General features: G+C 38.0%; 3 protein-coding genes across 9 annotated transcripts in view; 1 reads left to right on the top strand and 2 right to left on the bottom strand.

Moving 5' to 3' along the window:
- The window catches only part of LOC126292215 (zinc finger matrin-type protein CG9776-like), a 231,839-nt gene extending 223,838 nt beyond the window's left edge, over window positions 1-8,001 (bottom strand). Inside the window, exons 1-2 of one of the 3 annotated variants that reach the window (XM_049986073.1) lie at window positions 7,776-8,001; window positions 4,118-4,274 (exon numbers count right to left, since the gene is read on the bottom strand). In XM_049986073.1, the coding sequence (XP_049842030.1) occupies window positions 4,118-4,232 (115 nt within the window). In that variant the 5' untranslated portion in view covers window positions 4,233-4,274; window positions 7,776-8,001. The remainder of the gene's footprint in view (window positions 1-4,117; window positions 4,275-7,775) is intronic. The other 2 variants (XM_049986072.1, XM_049986074.1) reach the window with 2 other exon arrangements.
- Window positions 8,002-8,014: 13 nt separating this feature from the next.
- On the top strand, window positions 8,015-15,722 carry LOC126292213 (cyclin-T1-like). Its single transcript, XM_049986071.1, has one exon. It carries the CDS (start codon window positions 8,521-8,523, stop codon window positions 9,847-9,849), a length of 1,329 nt encoding a protein of 442 aa, XP_049842028.1. The 5' UTR covers window positions 8,015-8,520; the 3' UTR covers window positions 9,850-15,722.
- A 1,453-nt stretch (window positions 15,723-17,175) lies between these two features.
- LOC126292212 (zinc finger protein 26-like) overlaps window positions 17,176-21,787 on the bottom strand; it is a 71,418-nt gene continuing 66,806 nt past the window's right edge. For all 5 annotated transcript variants that reach the window (XM_049986070.1, XM_049986066.1, XM_049986067.1 and 2 more), the window contains exon 7: window positions 17,176-18,504. In XM_049986070.1, coding sequence (XP_049842027.1) covers window positions 18,256-18,504 — 249 coding nt within the window. In that variant the 3' untranslated portion in view covers window positions 17,176-18,255. The remainder of the gene's footprint in view (window positions 18,505-21,787) is intronic.

Here is a 21,787-nt window from a genome sequence, read left to right as displayed (position 1 = left end):
TACAGTCGTTCCCGTGAGCCACCGCCTTATGTGTCAGTTTAGCTTGGACGGGTAATATAAAGAGAGTCACCAAAAGGAATTCGAGTGACTATGGCAATAACTGTCAGAGATCTGTATTTTTCTCTGGCAAGTATCGTTATTGGCTCACAGTTCTCGTTCTCTGACAGTTATCAAGCTACCACTACAGGTAACCTGGAAGTTTGTAATGGAGTAAGTGTGTGTCTGTGTTTCTGACTCGGGGGACTCCAGTTGTAGATCATGGTGATATTTCCAGAGAGGATAGTTACTGGAGCGAACAAATATTTTCATACTGCTTCGGAAATTGCGAATGACAAATAACATGTCAGAAAGTATAACATAATACATTTGAATATTGTAATTATTATCATCATTTGTCAGGAGATTGTCAAAATATGTGAATATATTACAGTAACTGCTAATACTCACAGAATTGATACACTAAGTAATGATACACTGTCAGAATAAAACACAGTTATGCACTTTTAATAAATTTATCATACACAGAATACCTGATCTTGATTGCTGTGACCAAGTGCTGTCCAAATTGAAATACAGCAGAATTTTTACTTAAGCTGGTCTAACATTCTCTGTTAAGATATTCATCTACAGAGTAGGAGGAGGGGTCAATGGAAGCGTCCGATTCCACCCGTCTGCTTTGACATAAAGGTGATGTAGTGTGTGAATGTCATTACAGCACGGTGTTTATTAGTTGGTGTGTGTGTGTGTGTGTGTGTGTGTGTGTGTGTGTGTGTGTGTGTGTGTGTAATGGGTTTATTTGACCCTTGGTGTTGGATGTGTGTAGTAGTTGGTGGCAATGATTGTAATTCCAAACATAAGATTTGGAAGTTTTTTCTATGAATTATCAAGTTTTTTTGTTCACTTATTTGGTGTTTTCGTTAGGTGTTAATGGTTTATTATTTGTAGTGTGGTAAGACATTTAATGTGTGTGTGTGTATGTGGGGGAAAGGGAGTTGGGCTGCCCGATCTAGTTTGCAGTGCCGGAATTTGCTGGTGGTAAGTAACTTTTTTTTCTTTCTAGTTGTGATGTTTTGTATATTTATGGAGTATTGAATGTGTTTTAATTTATGTAGGGATGTTTGATTTGTGGATTTTTGAGATTGTGATTTAATTTTCACAGTTGTAGGTATTGGTTTTTTGGCATCAATAGTTGTGGTGGACCTATATATGTCACCAGAAATGACCGATTCACATTTTCATAGTTGTATGTGTTGATGTGTTGGTATTGTCATCTGTGATTGACCAATATAGGCCAAGGGAAGTGTCTGATCCCAATTTTTGTAGGTTTTAGTTATGGGTATTTGTGTTCTGGTATCGTAACCTATGGTTGACCTATATTGTTCAAGGGAAGTGTCCGATTCCCACTCATTTTTCTTGATGTAGCGGAATGCTGTAATTTTTTTCCTTTTTGTTCGTCATTTTAGGTTTTAGGATCATGGTGTGTTTTTTTTACTAGCTTGCCCTCACCCTAAAACCACCAACTTCCCGCAGTTGTCCCATTAGTTTGATTGAATTTTTGGAGGGAGATGTCATTGTCTTATTTATATGTATCTTCGTGTTTGTTGCCGTGTGTCTGCAGTGACGTCATAGACACACTTAATATAGCCATTTCCTCCCTTTTGATGACGTCACGGGTCAAAGCAGAAGCATGGAATCGGACACTTCCGTATCAAAAAGTCTTTCAAACACACTAAGTTTTTAATGGTTGCTGACTTGCTGGCAGTTTATTGAAAATGTATGTTCCTGAATATTGGACCAAGGTAAGTGAGTTTAGGTCTTTATATAGACTGCTGTTCCTGTTTCTAGTATTGATATTGTGTATTGAGCTATTGGTTGGAAATACTTGCAACAAATTTCATTAAGGAATATATATACTAGGAAGCAGTGGTTAGAATACAAAGTTCCTCGAACAGGTTCCTACATGATGTTCTTGAATTTATACCACAAACTACTTTTATTACACACTTTTACATCCTAAAAACTTTTGCTCCATTTGAGGAGTTACCCCAGAATATGATCGCATATGAAATAATAGAATGGAAGTATGTAAGGTTTTTTATATTAATGTCTCCTACATCTGACATCATTCTCACTACAAATACAGACTTGTTTAGGTGCTTCATCAATTCTGTGGTATTCCCTTCCCAACTGAATTTGTTATCGAGTTGTAGTCCCAGAAATGTGGAGAAATCTAGCAGTTTTTCAAATCTCACATAAAACTTGGATTAGCGTACTCACACTTTCCCCAATAGGACTATCTTGTACAGGGCAGGAGTAAATGAATGTCACATTATCTACATTTTTTTGTTGCTTTACAAGGCTGTACACTTATTCTATTAACTGAGCAGCACAAGAAATTAAGCTTCGAATTTAACCCACAGTATTCAGTTTACATACTACTTCATACTTAAAAATGGACGATGTAAACATTTTACTTAAACAGTGCTGTGGCAAAGTTCCGTTAAAAATAATGCTTATCAAATAATAACTGGAACTGTGATAATGGTTACTCCAGGATAAACTGATTGGCACACCTCTAGTGCCAGGCATCTACTCCTTGGCATATGTGGGGAGTCAACAGTGCAGGCATCAGCAGAGGAGTCCCTGTGTAGTCAGGGGGCTACAACCAACAGGGTACACAGTGGCCCCACCACAACAGACGGGCTACCGTGCTAGATATGAGGTGTAAAGAATTCCATAGTCATTGACGGCACAGAAAAAAACACTGTGTAGTGGGTGGAGGAAAATGAACCCGGAAAGGTGTCCTTGCTAAAGAGATGGGGGTGAGCAGGACTGCAATGCCATGACGAGAAAGTGGGCTAAAGATCTCAAGGCACGATGGACACAATGCATCATGTAAGGCACCCTTCCCCAATTGGTTTGCTCTTCGGGAAAATTTTGAAAAATGGATGTCATACCCTACAGGGGACCATCACATAAAGGCCGAGAGGTGAGACACTCTTCTTAGTGCCTATTACGACAGGCAGGAATACTTCGGGCCTATTCTAACCCCTCGACCCGCAGGGGGAAAACTTATGGGTGGTCACTGACCTATAAATATGAAAAAAATTGAAGATGGCCTCCAAGCCTTTGTTAGTTCAGAAAACGAAATCTGTAAGGTTAAGTTAAGAAAATTTTTTGTGAAGTAAGTAATGAGTGACAATAATAATTTCTCCTATATGAATTCTTGATGGGTTTTAATTAATGTGAAAAAGTTTAAAGGCATTTCATAAACAACTGACACCAAAATAAAATACTAAACTTTGGACAACTTTCAGTGAACAGTATCCCAGGAAGAATAGCAAGTATTCAGGGATACTACAGGGATGCTCATTTGAAGCAAGAAAGTCTAGTATGTAAGGGCTCTTGCTCAACAAAAGAAACTTGTTTCACAGTATCAAAGATGAAGTTCTCACAGCTCTTTAATGTATGCATTTTAGAGCCCATGTTTACTAGACATTTTTGCTTCGAATATTGGCAATTCTTCCTGGGACATCCTGTAAAAAGTTAAATAACACCCAATAATTACTGAAAATTTCTTGCAAAACTCCTCTCTAGAATTGGATAGGAGTAAATACAAAGTTTGTATTAAATTATAGGCAAGTCAGTTAATTACAGGAGAGCAATAATTTAACTACTGAATGCCCACATATCCTTAAAGTGCAACAACAGCTGCACGCATGTTGTTGAACAGAAATAGTACACAACAGGTCAATCAGCAAAGTAGTGCTTATCAGCAACAAAGAAGTAAAGTCGTGCCTGGAGGCTCAGAAGTTACATGCTGGTTTCAGAATATAAAAGGTCTGAGGTTCAATCCTTATTCTTCTTTTTCCTTTTCCACTTTTCACGGCTTTCTTCTCTGGGAATGCCGAACTGCACCACGGTTGAATCTGTGTCAAATTGTAGGGCCCTGTATCTGGATGGGTATACTCAAATGCCTGAGTACAGTAAGGCTGCGGACACTAAAATAATAGCCAGATCTTCCTGGCAACAATAAAAATGCAATCTTGCTATGCAGCCAGTATGACGACATGCAGAAATTTGGGAACTGCCAATATGTGATATCATCGTTTATTACCTTCTTTCTTTGCTGGGCCAATCACAGGAGTCCAACGAGGTTTGTCAATTCCCATATCTTCCAGAAAACCTACAATTGGGATGTCCTCAGGTTCTGACCCCTCATTGTCATCCATGACTTAAGATCAAAAGGAGCTACCGTATTGCGTGCTGATAATCTGAAACCCGGAGAAGACTGCAATGTAATTCAACACTCCTCTTTCACATTAGTGATTATGAAATGACAAAAATCTCACTTTAATGAGGAAGAATTTTGTTGTTTAATGTACCAACAAACACCCTGAATGACAATAGTGTATGGGATCAGTAAATTGTCATACTGACTTCCTAAAACAGTCAAAAAAAAACATGCTTCAAATCAGATAAGCATTTCAACACAAACATACTGAATTGATCCAACTGTTTGCTTCCATAAAGATGAAATTCTGGAACACTGCTTTTATCAGCCTACAATGTGTACTTTCAACATTTCCTTCCTTTGTTAGCTCAATATTTAGATGTGCAATATATATTGCACTCCAGTGATGGAGTATTTCATGCCGCTGCTGCTGCTGCCAACGCCACTGGTTCGATGCAGCACTCCACACTACACTACACTGTGCAAATCTCTTTAGCTCTGAATAACTGCTGCAACTTATATCCATTTGAACCTGCTTACTGTATCACGATTTCTTGATATCTTAGGATGTGCCCTTTCAACTGACCCATCTAATCTTCAGCATTCTTTTGTAGCACCACATTTCAAAGGCTTCTGTTCTCTTCTTGTCTGAACTTCTTATCGACCATGTTTCACTTCCGTACATAGCTTCAAACCATAAAAATACTTTCAGAAAGGACTTCCTAACACGTAAGTTTATAATCAATGTCAACAAAGTCCTCTTCTTCAGAAATTTTCTTACCATGACAGTCTATATTTTATATCCTCTATACTGAGGCCGTCATCAGTTATTTGACTGTCCAAATAGCAAAACTCATTTCCTACATCTAGCACTTCATTTCCTAATCCAACTTCCTCTGTATCACCTAATTTAATTTGACTACATTCCATTACCCTTGTTTTCCTTTTGTTGATGTTTCCTTATATCCTCCTTTTAAGTCTTCCAAGTCCTTTGCTGTCTCCAACAGAACTGCAATCATCGGCAAACCTCAAAGTTTTTATTTCTTGTCCCTGAGCTGTAAGTCCTGTTCCAATTTTTGTTTAATTTCCTTTACCACTTGCCCAACATACAGACTGAATAACCTTTGGGGCTAGGCTACAACCCAGCCTCACTTCCTTCCCAGTTACTGTTTCCCTTTCATGCACTTGGGCTCTTATAATTGCTGTCTGGTTTAAGTACAAACTGCATTTAATCTTTCCCTCCCTGTAGTTTAACATAGGAGTGTCTATCCATCAACAGCATCAATAGCATTCTCCAAGTGTACAAACGTAATAAACAAATGTTTGCTTTTCTCTAACCTATCTTCTGACAAAGTCGTAGGGTCAGTCTTGCCTCGTGTTTCCTACATTTCTCCGGAACCCAAACTCATCTTCCCTGAGATCTGCTTCTACCAGTCTTTCCATTCCTCTGTATATAATCTGTGTATATATTTCACAACTAAGACTTATTAAAACCAAGCATTTAGTAAAACTACATATTAGAAGCATAACTCAACGCAATTATATAACAAGGACCAATCCTGCTAGCTTACTACATTACACACCAACCATTGGACTGTCACAACTCTCAAAAATATAACTGTACATGTCCAACATAATTTAAGTTAATATAAGGGGCATACCAGTCTTGTGAGGGAGACAGACAGCAAGTTTTGAGAAAAACAAACAGCATACTGAGATTCATTGCAAGAATCCTAAGGACATATAATCCATTTTCAAAAACAGCCGATTGGAAATCCCGTGTTGGTCAAATCTTCCAAGACCGTTTCTTATCCTGGCTGCCTTTATTCGGTTAACACATTTATCACACTGAGAGATAGAACAGTCAACGCCTTCATGAAAAAATGTATGCGGTTCCCAGGCACGCATCTCTAAGTCCGAAGTAAATCGATGGTCACTAATGTACTTCTTCAAGCTTCAAAAAATATGGAAATCACATGTGGAGAGATTGGGACTGTATGGAGGATGTGTAGGGGCTTCCCAGAAAAACTTCTGCCACATACTCGAAACAAACTTGGCAACATCCTCCATACACTTCCAATCCCTCCCCATTTTTTACCACATTTTTAGAGCCCTGACGAAAGACATTTGTGGCTATCAATTAGCTTTGGACTTAGAGGTATACGCCTGGGTACAATCATGATTCCATAGGTAACCTAAAACTTTTTCGTCTGCAGGCATTAACCACCTTGTCTCACAGTGGGATAAATGTATTAACAGTAGCGGCAAGTACTTTTTAAATAATAGAAATTTTCTTATTTTTTTCAATCTGTCTTGTTTTCATTTGACTGCCCTAGTATCTGGTCAGTCTTCTGATAAAATCATTGTCCTGTATGATCTTTTCAAGCTTCCCCTTGCCTCTTTCCCTAGTCACACAAATTAAATAATTTAACAAATTCCAGCTTAAGCGTGTTTACACTGTACTTGGCTCTTCTGCTGTGTTCTCATGTGGGCAATTTTGTTCCAGTGGTTGTAGTCAGTTGAGAGAGAATATGTGGCAGTCAATGTGACTTGCTGAATCTAATGATTTCTTTTGGTGGAATATAGGAATTGATTTGTTTTCAATATGGAGGGCAGTCAGAAAACTAGATGTGTTGACAAAGTGATCTGTATCGTAGCACAGGACCTACGCTAGACTGGAATGTGAATCTAGGAAAACTAGATGTGTTGACAGACTGACCTGTGACAATTCAGCAGTGAGTTTGTGAAGTCAATGAACGTGAATGGAAGAAAACTAGACGGGCTGACAGACTGACCTCTAGCAAGGCAGAAGCATAGATTAGGCTGGACTGCATCAATTTGGTTGAGAGTTGGCAAAGCCAACAAATCTCACAATGAAAGTGTACGATTGCTGTAATAGATCTGTGTTTAGCATAATCAGAGATACAAGTTTGACACTACCAATTTCTTTCAAACACACACTATAACAGTATAAATAATCAATTTTTAACAATGAAATATAACTGGAGAGACAAAAAAAATCTACTCACCAAGCAGATGCAGGAGAACACACACACACACACACACACACACACACACACACACACTACTTGGTAAAATTTGATGATCAAATGATGCCCACAGGGGCATCGTTAGTAAAATGCTGATGTTCTTTCGCTATAATCTAAGACAACTATGGCTAAATGAAGGACGTATTCAGCACTTTGATTTCTGGGAGGCTTACATGGAGTTGATAACGTATGTACAATAAATGAGCTTTGCCATTGCTTAAGTCACAACTACAAATTTTCGGAAATGAATTGGCGGTATTAACATTTTTAAAAAAAATGAAACAAAAACTTTTACTTTTTCCGGCATACAGCAAGCCAAGCTGAGATTGCGTTTCCTTTGTTTTGTAGTACCTTCATTAAACACCCTACTGTCTTTTACAACGATTATCAAACACAACAAAGGCAGATGAAACGATGATTATTTACAGCAGCTTCTTAAACACGGGTCCTCCATACAACACCGGAATGATTGTAAACAATTCGAAACTTACCTTCTGTAAATATATAACACACGAGACGGATTTGTTATTTTTGCGCATAAATGTTTATGCCCTAGCTAGCTTGTATAATAGTAAACGATGTGTCTTCAAATGTCGTCGGTGGTATTCCTTTCTGTCAGTTCTCGATTTTCTGCACTACTTCCAATGAATTGAATTCCCCAAACTCTTTCACAGAACGGCCATTACACACTACCATAGATGTTATACAACAGCTTTTGAGATTCATTCGTAGTAGCATATCTGTACTTTGAGAATCTATGCCTTCAGACTTGCGGATTTTGTCTTCAAACACGAATGTCTGTGAACCAATTGCTAGAGTATTTGTGTATATGGCGGTTTCTTTAAATCAATCCATCTCGAAAGATAGGTATATTATTTACGACAATCGTCTTTTGCAAAGAGAAGAATATCTTAACGTTCCTCACTTCAACACTGAAACCTGAAGACTCGTATAGAATATAGTTTAAATATCATAATTGCGACATTCCTGTGACGTCATTATAACATCGCAGAAACGTATTCAGCAATGTTGATTGTTTTCGCCACAGTATCTGTACAGCAACGTGTGGAGTGTGTATGTGATACACTAGTGTGATGTGTAATCTGTATGCCATATGACAAGCCGGTTTCTAGATGTGGCCTCATTGTTTCCTTGTGAACTATATGGCACTCGACGTATTTCAGTTCGTGGAACGTGGTTCTCAATGGATTATTGTACTTTTTAATTTGTCTTCCAATGGCTAGCGAGAGGTGGTATTTTTCCAGAGAGCAGCTAGAAAATACGCCTAGTATTAAATGTGGCTTTGATAAGGACAGAGAACTGTCGTACCGGCAGCAAGCAGCCAATTTCATTCAGGATATGGGCCAGAAATTAAAGGTTAACCAGTTGTGCATAAACACAGCTATCGTTTACATGCATCGGTTTTATATGTTTCATTCATTTACGCAATTTCACCGGCATTCTGTGGCTGCAGCATCCTTATTCCTTGCAGCGAAGGTTGAAGAACAGCCCCGAAGATTGGAACACATCATTCAAGTGGCACACATGTGTTTATGTCGTGATCGTCAGCAACCGCTTGACACCAAATCAGAACGTTACTCACAAGAAGTATGTGACTTAGTATTCAATGAAAATGTCCTGTTACAAACTCTTGGATTTGATGTAGCTGTTGATCATCCTCACACACACATAGTGCGTTGTTGTGATATGGTCAGAGCTAATAAAGACCTTGCCCGGACATCGTACTTTATGGCTTCAAATAGTTTACACTTAACAACCATGTGCGTGCAGTACAAGCCAACACTTGTAGCGTGTTTCTGTATTCACTTAGCTTGCAAATGGTCGAACTGGCAAATACCTAAGTCTAGTGAAGGTAAAGACTGGTTTTGGTACGTTGATAAAACTGTTACACAAGAACAGTTGGAGCAGTTGACGTCCGAATTTTTAGTAGTAGTAGACAAATGCCCCACAAAACTGAAACGAAGGTTAGCCGCTGCTGCTCCATCATCATCAGGAAATAATATACCATTTCCCAGACCAGAACTTCCAACTACAAGTGAAAATGTGAGTTCACCAAAGAACTTAGAGGAAAAACGCAGTGGGCATTTAGTTACAAAAACTCTCAATATTGTATCAAGAGAAGACAGTAGATGTTTTCAGCTGAAACCAAGTGCTCATTCTTCGAAACGTGAAGAGCAAAATACACAAGTGAAGCATCCAGAGAAGTGGGACCATGGTAGTGGGAGACAAGGGGAACTAATAGCCTTCATGGGAGGAACCAGGACTATTATTCAGAAAAACAGTATTGATCACATTTCAAGTAGCCTGAATGGACCCAGCAGCAGCAGCAGCAGTAGTAGTAGTAGTACTACTACAACAACAACTACTACTACTACTACTTTAATTAGACAAACATCTTTGAAACCACACCAACAAAAAAGGAGTTCCTCTTGGCTTAGTGACAGTTCTGCAATGTCAGACAGCAGTACTCTTGCGTATCAAAGTGATCAGTGCTGTCATGAGCAATATGTAACCGAACCTGTGACCAAAAGGCAAAAGCAGTGACATAAGATGTTAAAATGATTGTTGTAATTGGAATGTGCCTTTGAAAACACTTTCTCAGGAAATGCCAGCCATGTCAGAAAAGCTTAAGACTTTTTGTGAATTTTTGTATTTAACGTATCTGTGATAATGATCAAGTCATGAACTTTAGTTCCTTGCAATAAAAAATGCTTTTATTTTGATGTTATGTGCATGTGAGAGAGATATAGGCTATGTTACTTACATATGATGATGATATCTCTGTCCTGAAGCTCATTCTTTTAAAGCCGATGCTGCTAAATTACTTTCAGATAGGCCTATACAGTAAGGATTTGCATTTGTAAATCTTTGTTAATAAATAATGTAGTGAGGGAACCAAAGGTGTGCCATTTAAGGTAATATGATGTACCTGATATAAGAAATATACAGTATTGAATGTGTTGTGCACATTTGCAAGCAGATATGCAGTGTTTAATTTCATTTTTAGGCAATGGTTTTGTTCAGATATCCAGTGCTTGATGTTTGTTTTTATGTAGGAAGTTCAGGATTGTATTAATTATTTGGTGTAAAGCATTTATTCATTATCACTTACTAACGCTTTACTTTAGATATACATGGAAACTTCCACAAATTCACTAGAATAGTCGTCTCCAGCAAATGTAATATCACATAAAATGCAAGTACCCTAAAAACTGTTTTTATTTAGGTACATCTGTAATTTGTCTGTTATCTTTGAAACATTGTTTAAGAAAATATGTAGTATTTAGTTAGTTGTGCAATATTAAATAATTTAATTTTCAAGGTTAATTATAACCAAAGGGCTGTATTATCCCCTCCTTTATTAGTGTGAACCTTGAATCTATGCTGATCAAGTGAGGTTGCAGCTTAAAATAAAGAACTGTTGCATTTACAATGCTTTAGTAACAAAATTTTTAGTGATAAGAGTATTGTTACCATTTTCATAAATTCACCACCATTTTCAGTTGCTTGCCTGATGTGGAACTTTGTTTATTATCTATAGTTTAACATAAAATTCTAAGCATGGAACTGTACTTACCCTCATTTAAGTTTGTCTTGTTTTTGTTTTTTATAAATTGATTCATTTCATTAAGAAGCATGCAGCTTCACATGTTACAAAGTATTTTTGTTGAGCAAATACTGTTCATATTTTTGAATGTGATAAGGTGGTTTGTTTTTCAGATTTTATTTTTGCTCGTAACCTATTACTGTTATGTACTTAAGTACCAAAATCACTCGAGGCATTTGAAAGGTCTTGCAATTTTCTGCAATATTTGTCATATTTCACAGTGAATAAAATTTAAAAACTGCTTAAGAGGAGAGAGGTTTAAGAACCACTGAAATTTACTTCAATCGCTTCTGGAAGATGATGATAAATCTTATTTCTATCATGAAGTAAGGACCTTTATCTGTTAAGAGGATTTCACACAATTCAGGAGGATCTGCATGCTATTTATCCAGACACAGTACTATTTGTGGACAGGTCTATTTAAAACTTTGTAGATTTGTTTTCAACATTTAATATGTTGCAAAATCCTGATGTGGAAGAGAAATAATAACAGTAATAGAAACAACTCAACATATAGTTGAGTTGCTAATCAGTGATGAAATTGCTGAGCTTTCCGACAGTGTCCTTTGCATGGTAGTCATTTTTTTGTTGCCTCTGAAATACATTTTCTGAAAAGTCAGCAACAATTCCAGTCTTCTAATGCCTCGACTGTTCGATCTCAACTGCACTATCAGCGGTTAACCACACTCCATCTTCTCAGTGTTTCATACCTTCTATCAGAGCATTAAATGGATGAAAATGAATAACTCTCTAAGCCTCAGGCCATAACTACTAATTCACTTGCCACACATTGTAAGGCTGTCACCATTTTGTATGAGGGAAATGGCTTGGAGCTGGGAATGGAAGGTAATGATTTTAAGATCTTGAAATAACCACATTTGTTTCATCTGTTTAATACTCAAGATAGTTACCGTCCATGGAAATAGTCACTGTATAAATCAATGTAATAGGATTATAAATAAATATTACATCACAGTTATAAATAAATACTTCATATGCTTATATGCAATAAAATATAAATTATGACATTGTATACATACTTTATATTGTCATTATTTAATACAGTGGACTATGACAAATATGTGCTACATCTATAACAATAAATTACATTTGTTTCATACAGTTTCCTCTAATTATTAGAAAGGCAATACTGTCAGTAATCAGCATATAAACATTCTGATTTACATTATACTCTGATCACAAATAAAATGCAATGATATTAACAAAGAAAGGGGTAAATGTAAAGCTTTGTTTTTAAGGATTGTTCTCCAACATGCACTTACTTTTCACTATGCCGTGACAGCCAATATCACATACCATAATATAAGAGGCATTTAATTCCCATTAGATTGTATGTTCCTGTAATAACAAATAGTTATGTACTCCAGGTGTGCATGGAAGGACAGATCAAATCTGTCACAATTCTGTATTCAAAAGAAATTTATCTTTGCTGTATACACTAACAGAGTTTTAATGGAATGTTGAACATCACATCTTACTCCTTGATATTTCCTCTCAACCTCTCTAATGTTGCAAATATTTTGAGTAAAATAGTGATGGCATTTAAAATTCTGTTTGGTAAAACAGTTGATGTAGTTAAGACTAATCAATGTGTGCCCTTACTGTGAATTCGTCTTTAGTAGACGACTCTTGTGGCCCCCCCCCCCCCCCCCCATTCACTTCTAATTTGCAGTACAATGATCTGCAATGAAATTGTTGGCATAATGTAAAACAACTTTTCCTTTATTTTGTAAAAAAAAATTAACAGATTAATGTATATATGACATCTCAAAAATGTTTGTGTACACATATATTTTCATAAAATGTTCCTCTGTGAAAACTGCTATTACAAAGCCTTAAATTAAACCATATTGTAGTACACTGCATTGTACAGTGCAAAAGGCAATTAATGTCTGCATTAAGGCAAAAAATGGCTCTGCTTAAAATGGCTATCTTAAACCACATTATTGCTGGTGATGAAAGTTATGATTATATACATTAAAGCATTTGTGCTCCTAGTTAAAGATGTTGCCATAGTTTCTCTACAAAGCATTTGCTTTAAAAAAAGCCAAAAGTTATTGGCACATCCACTTGTTACAATTGGGCAGTTCTGAGGCCGCACCTCACAGGTTCACACTAATAACAAAGATATTCTCCTCCTGTGAAAATATATTTTCCACAAATAAACAATTTTTAATAGTTACACAATTTCCTAACTCCAGTTAACTTGCATAGTACTGACCAGTCAACAACACAACCAGAAATACACATTTTCACGAAACTGTACATTATACACCATCACCTCTTTTACACCGATGAACAGCTTAAGTCCTCAAAAAGTATTTTAAAATATCGTGAAATCAAAATGCATATCAGCGCATATACATAACATGATTATCAAACATTTTTAACCCAAATTGTAGACAGAAACATCATGCTGATTAGGTGTTCTTATACTAGATACATCTTTGACAGAAAGACTCTGCTTACAAGCATTGGCAATCTAAATTAAGATTTGCATGTGCATGATGACAATCTGCAGTTCTTTCCATGGGCGAGAGGAAAGGAACATCATATTACATTCACACAAACTTATCACTATCAACAGCTGCTTGATCAGTCTTCCTACAAGGTGTGTTCAATCACTAAAGTGGCATATAAGAACCAGTTGATTTATCAATGAAAATCTGTAAAGGACAATAATACTTTTGAGAGAGAGATCGACAATTGTGCCGCATGAAATACACCTGCCTCAGAGTTTCTCAACATTATCAGCCTTCACAAAGTGCTGCTTACATACATACTAACTGGCACTCGTTAGTACACACAATAACTGTCATGCTAATTTTCCACTAGAAAAAGAACTGGATGGGGGAGATAACACTCAAGCTGAATCCAGAAAATAACTGCCCTTGTTATGGAAAACAAGGACAGTAGAAAGTGTGAAATGAATATCCTGTTGTGAATGACAGAGCCTGGAAAAGTTGTCAGCCCTGATCAATACAGTGGGTTCTGTATCACATACTGCCTGTGGCAAAAGAGATGATGTAGCACTTTTCCCATATCTATGTTAATATTCTATATTAAACTACTGTACATGTCAATAAGCCACTTTGAACTTCAATAACACACAAAATTTGAAGTGTTGCAGAAGCAGGTAGTTCTGCAGTAGAAAGGTGGATCTTGCACTGTTTATTTTCCCCTGTGGCAGTCTACAGACTAGATAGTTTATAGATAGTAGCAATCTCACTACAACTGTAAGAGATAAAACTTTCTCACCTGTTATTTGCCCTGTTTAACTTTTAGTGCAAAAAGTAAATATTTTGACTACTGCAGTGAACTGTGAGGTACACTATTGTGTGTACAGTTTAAAATCTCACTGCCACCATTAAATCTGTATTGTGAACAGTATCTGAAACTCCACTGACTGTGCTGCAACACAACAAACACTACACTGGCGTGTTTTCAAAACAGTCACCATGATAAAGTCCACTTACAATAATCATAGAAATGTTTTAACATTTTACAGCACAGTTTGATTACACACATCAGAGGACCTTCACTGAAACTGGCAGTAGTCACAGGAATCACATACCCTTGTTTACTTTTGATTCCCTCTCCCCCTTTGCCACAGAGAAACTACATATCAGAACAAACATGCACTTCAGAATGTGGCAATGAAAGTGAGATTGCTACTACTGTAAATATATTACAATAAAATATGGAAGAAGATGAATCAAGATTAGAGGACATCACAGCTAATTCTAAAATTTTATTTTACTTTAAGCTGTCGTCAGAGGAATATATTGTGGCTCACAATAAAATTTAGAATTCAGTCATAGTCACCTGCAACAAATTTTGATATTACAGCTGCTGTATCTAAATAGACAAATTATTTCTACATTATGACACAGTATACAAGGGCAAAGTTTAGTTTCATAATTATAACTAATATGATTAAAAGCATCATCATCATACTTTTCACATGATTAGGTAATTTGGTTGCCACTTGTTCTTTATCATTTACATACCCAGCCTCTTTTAGGTTGTCTGAAATGCATCCTTTCTATCTTTGTTATTTTCCCATTTCCCTGTCTTTAGTTCACTTTCTTATATTCAAATTTTTGGATTCTTGTTTCATTTGCTTTTTGCTTTGCATTTAATTTGATGTTTAAGTTCTATCAGTTAATTTTTTTCGCCCAATAAGAGTTCTAGCTCCAATATATCACCATTGTACCTTTAGTGTGATGTTGCAAAGTCTGCTCCAAAAACTTTCCTTGATTTTTTAATCAGTGACACTTTAAGCTTCAATTACCACTTTCAACACCTACCTTGATAATAATAGAAAAAAAGATTTTGTTTTTCTCTCTATACGCATACCACCACCTTAGGTCTATTCATCATATTGTACATCGCTGAACTTATATAACTCCATATTTGCAATAATTTAATCCTCCATGAATCAAACACAAAAAGGACTGTGTTCTGTAATGAAACTTTCTCACAAATTACAACTGTGTGCACTGATGGGAACTCTTAACACAGACTTTTGCTATTCACAGGTAATGGTTTTACAAGCTGAGCTGACCAGGAACCCTGCTGACAGTTTTATCTTATGCTTTTAAACACTGTCTGTGAAATGCAAGGGCCTGAATCGATACCTGACACACTATTCTAGTCTACCACTAAGTTTAAAAAGTGTTACAGTTTGATTTGGTAAACATATAATTAATCATGTCATATATTAGTTGTAAGCAATGAAAGTGCACACTCAACAAGGCTGAAGGTGGTAGCACCCAAATTACCCAAATCGTATTTGAGGCAAAATGGTACACAAAATACAACAATGCTTTCATTGTTTCACAGAAAAGACCTGTGGCCATCAGTATATAGCTTCCTCTCTTTTTCAGGCTTTCTGGCCATTCCCATAACAATAAAATTTCACTCCACAAATGGGTCTTCCAATTTGCAGTTTACTCCATAACTCACCAGCATCATCAACTGAAGCAGAATATTAACAGTCCATTACAAAATAGAAGTAAATCTGTTTTTTTAAAAGCTTGTCCATCGAGATATTCCTCTGCCAACAAAAAGTTGTAAAGTTACAAAAATTCGACATGTTGTAGATGTAAACAGGATTAGTTTTCCTCTGTTCTGTCTTCATTTTGCCAAAAGAAATAATGACCTTGGTACTTCCTACTCTGCAAGTCAAAGTTTAGACATACTGAGACACCTTATGAGCCAGTTATTTTTAATTTTCTGGATTTCAAGGTCAATGCCTGGATATCAATTTCCTAAATCATGAAAAAGATAGCTTGCTACTCACCATAAAGTGGAGATATGAGTCACCTATAGGCATAACAAAAATATTGTAAGCCTACTCATAGACAGTCTTTTTGTTGTACCTACCTGCAACTTAACATCTCCACTGTATGGTGAATAGCAATCTACCCTTTTCATAATACTGACATTATTCCAAACTTGATTTTCCATTGTTTCATTTCCTAAATCACTATGTCACACTTTTTTCATTTCTAGAGGTTATGAATGAACACAAACATATCAAAAACAGTATTACTGACATGAAATTTTTTCATTTACCAATACACTTTACATTTTTGTACTACATTATAATTAATTACAAATACCCCCATTTCCATGTGATTAGGGATTAAAAATAAAAGAAATGTTATTTTTATAAAAAATTATGGTTCAATACTTGTTATTTAACATTTCAATTTGATAAAAATATATAGAAGAATTCAAACAAAAATAGAACTGTAAACCTCACAATTAAAAGACTAGAAATATACACAGCTCTGTTGAAAAAGCTCCAAATTTTTTGTACTTGACAGTAGGAGATAACCTTCAAGCTCAATTTTTTTCTATTTGTTTTGCCAAGTGCACTATACTGATTTAGGAAATTGATACTCAAGGCACTTACCTTTAAATTATATTTATATGAAGAAAATCAAAGAGGGTCAATCTGTAAAGACCCCTTGTAAGAATCCAGTATAATACTCAAAAACAATCCACTCATATAGGCCTCGGAAGGCCCAACAGTACTGACCAGCCTCCACGTCATCCTCAGCTGTTAGGGATCACTGGGTGCGGATACGCAGGGGCATGTGGTCAGCACACTGCTCTACCGGCCGTTGTCTGTTTTCATGACAGGAGCCACTACTTCTCAATCAAGTAACTCTCAAGTGATCTCAGAAGGGCTGAGTGTACCCCACTTGCCAACTGAGCTCGGCAGACCCAGATGGTCAGCAGTCCGAGTGCAATTGAATTTTTTTTAAATGTTGTTGAACGTCCTGCTTATTCCATCTTTTCAACAAATATTTATTCTGACTCATTAGAAAACAAAACCTTGACAGAAATTTAAGGTGTTGAGAGTTGCAGCCTTGCTTGCAATATCTGGCATGGAGAGTACTGAATCATTTTAGCCAAATCAAGTGTAGGGGTCAGGTATCAGCCAACTACTGCTAACATTTGTCAATCACAGAATTAATTTATTCAAACTATAATGCTAGAGTCCATTAATGCAAGATATGCAGGCTTTTTTTCTTTGGTACAAGTCTTCAACTGAACTAATCATCATGTTACATTGTCAAAATCCTCATGTGTGTGAAGTTGGAATTTGTGAGAAGGTAATAAGTTCAAAGCACAAAGGCAATAGAAACTGAGGAAGCAAACAAGAGTTGCTGTCGTATAGTTGAATAAATTTTCCACATATTTCTCATTAAATCTGAGTGGATTCCGAAACAGAGCTACTTAAAGGTAAGGAAACGTTCTACAAATCTTTAGAGTATATTCTTTTAAGCAAGCAATATTTCACTGTTTTGCAGAGTCTCTTGTAATCGTGTAATTGCTAAAATTAGCCACAAATAGTGTAGTCTCCACAAGAATCAAAACTAAAATGTGGACACACAAGAAATTCTTTTCGTAGGAAATTAAAAAAGCAGCCACCGTTACCCGAGTCATGTTGCTTATAAATGGCTTATCTAGTCTGTATCTGTATAGGAACACTATTTCTGAACATTACTAGCGAATGCATACATTCTTATACACACGTGCACAAAGATATCACAGCTCACCCATGGAAACTAATAGCTCAGTTTGACCAATGGTACACCATCTGACATTATACTAGTTGCAGATACTTAAAGGTACGCGCACACACACAGTAAAACTGCGTGCACAGTCACATTCCACACGACAAAATAATATTTTACATTCTCATGCGTCCGGAACCATTGTCTCCGTACTCTGGAGGCTGGACCCTCCAGTTGGTGACACACAAAGACTCTCGCGAGGACACCCGCAGAGATGGCGTGGCTACATCACTGGGGACGCGAAGCGGGCACAGGCAGTATCGGCTGGTGTTGGCGTGAGACTGGCGGCACAGGCTCGTGCTGACGCAAGTGTATCCCGACGCTCTGCTTGCTACTCAGGGCCTTGCCGCACAATGGACAATTAAACGGCTTGATACCGCTGTGCGAACGCAGGTGAGCCTGTAGGTGGTGTTTCCGCACAAAACGTTTTTGGCAGAGCTGGCACTCGAACGGTCGCTCGACGTCCTTCGCCCGTACCTGTGCGGGGAATGAAATGGCGTGTTGAGCTCACAAATTGTGAGAATACTGTGACTTCTGGTTTATCAGACTGATAACATACATAATCTAAATTATCTGATTCAGGTAGAGTACACACATCGAAACTGATCTTAATAACAGCATACTAATAATAAAACAATTCGGTTACAGAGGGTAATTCTTATTAACTTTTGAAAATCTCCGAAGTGATGTACAGTGAAACCTCTATATAACGTTCTTCAATGGACCACAAATTCTGAACACTGTATAGAGGAAAACACTATAAAGAGGAAGGTTTCCAAATAATAATTATAGGGCATTACTGAAGATCGGGATACCACAAATCAGCTTTGACAAATGGTGCCATAGACGACATTTAAAATTTTCTCAACACTGTAATATGATATTCATTGCAAATTATCAATGTATGAAATGATTAGTTTTTTGTAATTAAAACGTGGGGCCCGGTAGGTGAAAGGGTGAAAGTAAATGGCACCAAAAAGATCGCAAGCAGAATGTGTGTCACATGTCACGTGAACAGGTTCTGCCACTGACATGTGAAACACGCTGAGCGCAGGCTTTCCGAGCCGGTGCAAACTTTGAATCCACAGAACGGTGACATCACGGTGAACACACATTGGAAGCGTGTATTTGTCATCATCATACTGGCATATCACCTGGCATGATGGTATGGGGTGCCATTGGTTACACATCTCGGTCAGGTCTTGTTCGCATTGACCGCACTTTGAACGGTGGACGTTACATTTCAGATGTGTTACGACCTGTGGCTCTACCCTTCATTCGATCCCTGCTAAACCCTACAGTTCAGCAGGATAATTCACGACCGCATGTTGCAGGACCTGTACGGGCCTTTCTGGATAAAGAAAATGTTCAACTGCTGCCTTGGCCAGCACATTCTCCAGAGCTCTCACCAACTGAAAACATCTGGTCAATGGTGGCTGAGCAACTGGCTTGTCACAATACGGGCCAGTCACTACTCTGGATGAACTGTGGTATCGTGTTGAAGTTGCATGGGCAGCTGTACCTGTACACGCCATCCAAGCTCTGTTTGACCCAATGCCCACGCGTATCAAGGCCATTATTACAGCCAGAGGTGGTTTTTCTGGGTACTGATTTCTAAGCATCTATGCACTCAAACTGTGTGAAAATGTAATTACATGTCAGTTCTAGTATAATATATTTGTCCAATGAATACACGTTTATCATCTACATTTCTTCTTGGTGTAGCAATTTTAATGGGCAGTAGTGTAGTTATATCTTGTTTTGTAGCAGAAATGCTATTTCCATACTAATTTTCCACTAAGCTGTATTTGTTGTTTTTTGCAATAGGTTTTGAAGTCTTTTACAGTTTCATCTTCTGGTACTACGGTGCAGATACTGAAATGAAATGCACACAGAAGTACAATGACCAATGAAAAGTATCTGAACACTTATTAGCGGACATTATACAGAGTGTGTCCAATCTTCATCTTTATGACAGCTTGAACACTGCTCAGAACACTGTAAGTGATGTGTCTGAAGATCTGAAACCAGAGAAGGTAGTGATTTCGGACACAGGTGCCTGAAGCAAAGTCGACATTCTAGCTCATTCCAAAGGTCAGCACTCTGTGCAGGCCTGCCCATTTCATGAATGTAATTCTCCACAAATCATTGCCTCACAGATGCCGCTTTATGACAGGGTGCACTGCCCTGCCGATAGAAACAATTGTTCTCTTTGAACTGTTGCTCTACTGTACGCATAACACAGTGCTGTAAAATGTGTTTACATCCTTCCACATCTAGCATTTCCTTAACCACAATATGGAGACCACAACCTAACTATGAAAATTATCCCCATATTGTAACATCACTTTCTTTGTATTTCACTGCTGGCAGTACACACGATGGCAGTAACATGCTCCAGGCAGCCGCAAAACCCAAACCCTTTTATCAGACTACCAAACAGTACAGCATAATTCACCACTCCGAACCACTTGTTTCCATTTATCCACTGTCTAGTTGTGTTGCTCTTCACATAACCTCAAATGTCACTTAGCACTGACCACCGTATGTGTAGGAGCTGCTTGACCATAGTACCCTTTTCTTTTTAACTCCTCTACGCACAGCCATTTTGCTAGTTGGACTGGTGATAAGCACTAGGGAACTCACAAATGATTCCTTCCATTGATTCCATGTGGTTCTTTACAGCCACCTTCTAGAATGCTGGACCGACTCGTCTGTTAGTGCACGGGGTCTGCCCAGTCTCAGTTTACCCGTGGCTGTTCCTTCATACACTACCATCTGTGGAAATTGCAACACCAGGAAGGAAACACATAAATTCCATTAATTTAATACCACAGGTTAGGTACGTAACAAGTAACAAATGACTACCTTTTCAAATCTATACATGTCCTTTGAGCCCTACTATTCAGTATGTCATGTGGCCACCATGCGCTGCAATTAGAGCTGTTATATGCTGTGGCATTGAATCACTAAGGTTCTGAATTCATTCCTGAGAGATTTCCCTCCACGCAGTTTGTATTCAAGCCCACAAATCTGCGACACCAGTTACCGGAGGACTGTGACGCACCAGGTGCCGACCAACCATGCCCCATACACGTTCCACAGGTGACACGGCTGGCGAACCTGCAGGACAGGGACGCAATGGTACCAGTCACTCTTCAAAGAAAGCCTGTACATTCCTCGCAATATGTGGCCGGGCATTGCCCTATTGAAATGTGGCCTGTGGAGATGCCTGAAGTAGGTGGGAGTACGAAGTGGGACTCATCCGAAAAGATTACATGTTGCCACCCAGCACCCCAGTGGTAGTGTTCACCTGTCCATTGCAGTCGGAGAAGCTTGTCGTTTCTGACAATGGAAGCCAATGTAATTGCATGTGTGCAACCAGTCCAACCTGCAGCAGATGAGAACGATACTTCAATGCAGACAAGTTCACACCTGTTGCAGTGCTGTACGGTCTGTAATGGCTACATGGACAAGATGATGGTCGTCCAGTGCTGTGGTCACATTCCATGCTCCAGTTCCTGCTCGTCTCTGTGTAGGACCTTCCTCTAGCCACTGCTTCCACACACTGTCATTGCAGCATGCCCTGAGCGATCCGAAATGTCCCGGAGACCGATCATTCTGCCCCTTTCGAACTCACTCACTGGCCGATATGGCTCCCTTTGATGTCAACGAGGCATACTGGCACTCAGTGTATTGTTTCCATCTCGTGTGACAGCTCTGCACCGACTACACTAGGCGCAACACCGAGCCTGTCGGA

Source organism: Schistocerca gregaria, chromosome 9, assembly GCF_023897955.1.
Source record: "Schistocerca gregaria isolate iqSchGreg1 chromosome 9, iqSchGreg1.2, whole genome shotgun sequence".
NCBI classification, from domain to species: Eukaryota; Metazoa; Arthropoda; class Insecta; order Orthoptera; family Acrididae; genus Schistocerca; species Schistocerca gregaria.
This window is presented reverse-complemented; position numbering and strand designations above follow the sequence as displayed.